The following is a 5,986-nucleotide window of genomic DNA, read 5'->3' as shown; positions in this document are numbered from 1 at the left end:
TCCCACCTTTCCCGAATCCAACAAACGATTGATATAAGTTTTTCCGACCAAAAAAATAAAAATAGCCTTTTACTATATGGTATGAATGATGTAAGTATCAATTATTTATTAGAAAAAGTTTGAATTAAATCCATATAAAGTAAATCGAAGAATATTTTGATATTTCAGATGTACCGAAACTGTAGCATTAACAAACTAACAAAATGTACCCAAAGTGTAGGATATTTAAAGATGCTACAGTTTGGGGACTTTGTACCCAAAGTGTACGATAAGTTGACCAAGAATATGACTTACACTTTGGGGACGTCCCCGAACTGTAGGCTCTGGGTCCAAAGTGTAGTATCCTCGGATTTTTTCGTCCCCAAAATGTAGGATTGACATACATACATATATATATATATATATATATATATATATATATATATATATATATATATATATATATATATATATATATATATATATATATATATATATATATATATATATATATATATATATATATATATATATATATATATATATATATTTTTTTTTTATCACCATTTAGGGTAAGGCTTTTTTGATTGTGCCGGATTGTATTAATCAAGGCACTTCTCAACTGCTTGTCAGAAATCTTCGGACTATTCTTGTGGTCCACAAGATAACCTGCTTTTGTGCTTCCTCAATGAGGTGCTCGTCGAGTTCCAGCTGAATTGTACTCTCCAGCATATGTGCTTCCACTAGACCGTTCGTGGTGATCACGAGAGGCAGGATTGACGTGGAGGTAAGTTTATATATTTCCTTGAGTTCGAAAGCCAAATCGTGGTACTTTAGTATCTTTTCCGTATATGCTCGTTCAGCGTTGTCATCTGCCGGGACAGTGATGTCTATTATAATTAATTTCTTTTCTGTTTTCAGGATCAACACAATGTCTGGACGATTGTGGGGGATGGGTCTATCAGTGATGAGCGGATGGTCCCAGTACAGTTTTACCTCATCATTCTCTAGGATTTCCTTGGGTATGTATTCATGGATCTTTTTCTGTTGTTTGATTAACCCTTTTTTTAAGGCAATGGCCTGGTGGTATGCCTTTGCCATGGCATTGTGGCGGTCCGTGTATTCCCTAGGAGCAAGGATTGGGCAGGACGACGTGACGTGCTGTATCGTCTCCGCCGCCTGTGAACACTTCCGACATTTGTCTGATGGTAAGTTTTTGTTCAAAATATTTTTCTGATATGCTCTTGTGGAAACCACTTGATCTTGGATGGCCGCCAACCTGCCTTCTGTCTCCGGGAACAGGTAACCTGCTTTGAGGTACTTCACAGATCTTTCTTTGTCAATTCTGTTTCTTTTTAGGGCATTGGGGTATCTTCCGTGGAGTGCTTTTCCATGCCAGATCTCGGACAACTCGCTGATGTTAGGGGGTTCCGCTGGGAGATTTCTTGAGGCCAGATTTAATGCCGTGATGTTGTTATCCTCTTCGCATAGTGTCCTGAAGAAAGGTGAGTTTTTGGATTTAAAGTACTCTCGCATTTCCTTTACTACTCTGTGGTGCGTGATTTCAACATTCTCCAGTCCTCTCCCTCCATCTTTCCTAGGTATATATAACCTGTTGGTGGATGCATTGGGGTGGTGCATGCCATATTTAGTTAATAGTACTCTTATTTGAGTGTCTATTGCCTTGAGGTCTGTAGTGGACCACTTAACAATGCCAAATGAATAGGAGAGGCATGGAATTGCCCACGTGCTTATGGATGTGAATGTCGGCTTGGCATTCAATTTGCTTTGCAAGATTTTTTTTATTCTGCTCATCAATTTATTTTTGAAGGCTGTTTTTGTTTCTGCGGTATTTATTTCTAGTCCCTGCTGGATTCCCAGGTATTTATAAGTCTCTTTCGGGCCTAATCTTTGTATTTGCAATTCATCCTGCACCAACATCGCTTCTCCACTTATCAGTTTCCCCCTTTTCATGTGCAGCACCGCACATTTGTCCAGGCCCATTTCCATTTTTATGGTTTCAGTGAAGTATGCGACAATCTTGAGCTGTCTCAGCAGTTGATCTTCATTTGCTGCGTACAGTTTCAGGTCGTCGATATACAGTTGGTGGTTGATCTTGATGTTATTTCTCTTTTCTACTATATATCCATATCTTGACTTATTTAATAATATGCTGAGGTGGTTTATCGCTAGACAGAACCATAGAGTGCTCAATTTGTCGCCCTGGAAGAGTCCTCTTTTGATTTTGATTTCGGCTGTCGTGTAGTCGCCCTCGTTGGTGTTAACGTGTAATTTTGTCCTCCATGTTCCCATGAGGTGTTTCAGCAGATTGACCACAGCCTCCGACACTCCATATAGCTCCAATGTCTTTAGTAGCCAAGAGTGTGGTATTGAGTCGAAGGCTTTCTTGTAGTCAATCCATGCCATGGAAAGGCTCCGCAATTTTTTCTTTGCCTGTTTTGTTATTAGGGAGTCAATGATCAGCAACTCTTTGCATCCTTTCACATCCCTCCGACATCCGTTTTGTTCCCGGGCCAATATGCTGTTCTTAGCCACATGGTCCCAGATCTTTTGTGTCACTATTCCTGTCAGTATTTTATAGATTACCGGCAGGCATGTGATTGGCCTGTAGTTGGTGGGGTCTCCGTTCTTAGCTCCCTTGGGGATCATATGGCTTATTCCGAGTGTGCAGGTTTCTGGTATACATGTTGGGTCTGTTAGTGCTCTCTGGAATATTTCAGCTAGTCTTTTGTGAGTAGAGTCAAAATACTTCCACCAGTAATTGTGAACCGCATCAGGTCCCGGTGCAGACCAGTTGTTGGTTTTCTTTAGTGCGGTTTTTATATCGTTTTCTGTGATGTTTATCTGTTCCATGTTGTATTTGTCTGATTCTGCCTCTGCTTCCCGTATCCAGGAAGCTTCATCATTGTGTTCTCCGCTGCTGCTCCAGATTTTTTCCCACGTTTTGTGCATGCTTTCGGGTGTCGGAAATTCTTCCTCGGTTTTCTTTATTCCTTCAAGTTGCCTGTAGAATTGTTTCTGATTTTTATAGTACAACTGATTGTTTTTATAGCGGGTGACTCTCTCATTGTATCTTTTTATTCGGTTTCCTAGCGCTTTGGCTTTTTGTTTTAGGATGTCATGTACTACAGTGAGTTGCTCCTTGAACTGTTCATTGGTGTTCCTGATGTGGTGCTCCGATGCAATTTGTGCGATCTTTTTGGCCATTTTCCTGGTTGGCGAACTGGTATTGAGGTAAGTATGTATTTTTCCTATCTTTTTTCTAATGTTCGTTATTTTTCCTTCCAGTCGGATCTTCCACGGTGGTGTTCTATTTTCTGCTGGCTTTGGCTGTGTGTGATTTATCCTGATGTCGTTCTCCTCGCATACAGTTATCGCACCGGCGTACACATAGTCTAGGACATCTTCGAGGGTTGAGTTGTACTTTATTTCAGATTTTATGATCGCATTTACTTTCTCTACGCTCTCAATGATTCTACGTGATCCTTGCAGTCTCGGAATTTTTGGTCTAAGTTCGGGTGGGACCTTTGTGTACATCAACTTATTTTTATGGAACATTCGCTCTGTCTTTCCCACTTGAGGTCTTATTGGAATTTGAGGCTCTGGTGGTAATTCCTCTGAGTTTCTGGTCTCATTTTTGGGTGGTGGAGCAAAAGGTCTTGTACTTCTCTTAATTTCTTCGAGCTCGACACTCGAGAACTTCTCCTCTTGAAGAATCCATCTTACTCTGTTCGATAGCAAATTCGGGTATGATAGCTTACTTGGATTTATTTCATTCCAAGTGGTGGTTAGTATTTCCCGGTACGTTCTATTTGTTGTTCCTTGAAGCTCTTTTGCTATGAAGTGAACACGCATTATGAGGATATTTTCCTCCTTCGTCCAGCGCGTTCTCCCATCTCGCCTTGGAAGTTCAGCGGGACGGCTTCTGATTCCGTCCAAACTGATACTTCTTCTCAATCTTCTTGAGGTATTCGAAATTGGGCTTACGGTGCCATCTCGGGGGGCTGTGCCGCTCGCCCCACAGCTGACATATATATATATATATATGCGAATCGGTCTTTTTGAGGACATTTCATATATTTCTCATATATCAAATATAATGACATAGTTAGGTTCGCATTGTAATTCTGGGTCATATAATTCGATCCGTTTGCCCATATGTGAATTTTTTTGCTATCTATAGGGAAAAATGCATGTATGTGACCATTTGGGGACGCTCGAAAAAAAATTTTTTTTTGTGGTTTTTTGGATAAAGGTTGTGTATTCTTCTTCAGCTTTGTACTGAATTGCAATACACACCACTTTTCATACTTTTCGAAGAAATTTTACATTAGCACACCAGGATTCAGGCGCGGATACACTGGAACCAGTCCCGACTTTTTACGGGAGAACTTTTAGATATTTTTGCTGATCTTGTAATTATTTTAGTCTTAGTATGTTTCAAATTCAGGGAAACCAGCAAAATTAGGGGTGTCCTGAGCTATTGGGGGGGGGAAGCTCACAAGGAGGGCATTATCTTGGGAATTCATTTTGGAATGAGACTTTTTTGGGGTGATCTTCCTTAGAAATGGTAAAGCGCAACGCTCAATAGATTCAGAGAAAATGATCTTCAAAAGTTAAACTTTAGCTTTTCAATTAGAATTGATATACCCAAAATTTGAAAGGGGCGCACGTAGCCGAACAGCTAGTTCTGGGTTTCGCCTGGAATATCATGGTTCGTTCCTTGTTGTAGTAGACTTACTTTTTATATTTTTGCAATAAAATGAGTTGATTCACTAATAGTATTGACCACTTGACAAACAAAAATGATATTTAGCAACCGAAAAAAAAATTTAAATCATTATTTAATTTCATATATTGAAGCTGGATTTTACAATGGTGAATCACTTCTTTGAACGATTTTATGCTCAATATGCTGTGAATTTAAAGGAATAAAAGTCAAGAAATGAATTCATGTAAAAATTCAGTCCTGTACATCATCATAACCAATATTTCATAAAATGATTGGATTCGCTTTCAGGATATAATGATAATTAAATTGAACTTCTTAATGGGCCATCGCAGTTTATCACCCTATGTAGAGCATGTATTTATTGAGCGAAGAACTGTATTATTCAAATCATCCATTGATATACTGAGTAGCAGTTATTTGATAACAAATAATTGGCATGTATTCATTAATAATTTTATAATATGTATCATCGTTTCGAGGAATGCAACACTATGTCCCATAATCATTTCATGTAATAATGTAACAAAAATTCATTTGAATTAAGGTGAGCAGTCACAATGCCCCCAAGGAAAATCGCCATAATATTCTGTAATGAAATTTATCTGGCAACGCTGCTCAGACCAGCCCCTCTAGCTAGGGGATGAGTTTAAAGACGGAAGACGGAACCGAGATGCGAATTCCCAAAGCAGGTAGAATGGTCCAGTAAAGGAAGGGCTGAAATCACTTTTGAGTTGTGAAGCGGAAAAATCTAGTCGAAATTGTTTGCTTTCCCGTGGAAAGTGATTTTGTATACTGTTTAGCAAGGTATTTCTCTAACGCGGCAATAGCAGTGAATTCGAAATTTGGCGCCTATTGTTCAAAGCTTAGACTAATAAGAAAGTTAGTATGTTTACATTTTACTGGGAACACACCTTAAATTTGTTCACTTGCGCTGTTGCCAACTCTATGCGAGGGTCAGCCGTAACGAGCATGTTTTTTAACTAAAAAATGTAAAAACTAAAGAAATTGGGCTAGAAAATTGCTGAGACAGAGATCGAAACTCATAAAGCAAACCTTTTCATTTCTGATTTGGTAAAAGGAATACTTTTCATTCAAAAATGAGTAAATATATTTTTCCTGAAATTGCACTAGAAAAGATAAACATCAGAGATTCAGCCCAATTTGGCAACTCCGTACTATCGGAATGTTTACCTTTGGAATCTGTATGAATTTGTAATTATTTTCGAAATTAGCGTTACAGGCAGTGTTTCACAA

General features: G+C 38.8%; 1 protein-coding gene across 1 annotated transcript; it reads right to left on the bottom strand.

Annotated features, from left to right (window-relative positions):
- Positions 1-1,105: 1,105 nt before the first annotated feature.
- LOC123310249 lies at positions 1,106-3,855 on the bottom strand. Its single transcript, XM_044893718.1, has 3 exons — positions 1,919-3,855; positions 1,259-1,474; positions 1,106-1,181 (listed from the first exon to the last, which is right to left on the bottom strand). Exons 1-3 carry the CDS (start codon positions 3,853-3,855, stop codon positions 1,106-1,108), a joined length of 2,229 nt encoding a protein of 742 aa, XP_044749653.1.
- Between the last annotated feature and the right edge of the window lie 2,131 nt (positions 3,856-5,986).

This window comes from Coccinella septempunctata, chromosome 3 (genome assembly GCF_907165205.1).
Source record: "Coccinella septempunctata chromosome 3, icCocSept1.1, whole genome shotgun sequence".
In the NCBI taxonomy this organism is placed as follows: Eukaryota; Metazoa; Arthropoda; class Insecta; order Coleoptera; family Coccinellidae; genus Coccinella; species Coccinella septempunctata.
The sequence above is the reverse complement of the archived record's forward strand: the minus strand, read 5'-3'. Positions and strand labels throughout refer to the sequence as shown.

Coding starts and splice junctions, on each gene's coding strand:
- LOC123310249 (XM_044893718.1), bottom strand. CDS start 3,855: ATGCGTGTTCACTTCATAGCAAAAGAGCTTCAAGGAACAACAAATAGA. Junction 1,475..1,918: donor CTGATAAGTGGAGAAGCGAT/GTTGGTGCAGGA, acceptor ACCTTTCTTCAG/GACACTATGCGAAGAGGATA. Junction 1,182..1,258: donor TTCCCGGAGACAGAAGGCAG/GTTGGCGGCCAT, acceptor ACTTACCATCAG/ACAAATGTCGGAAGTGTTCA.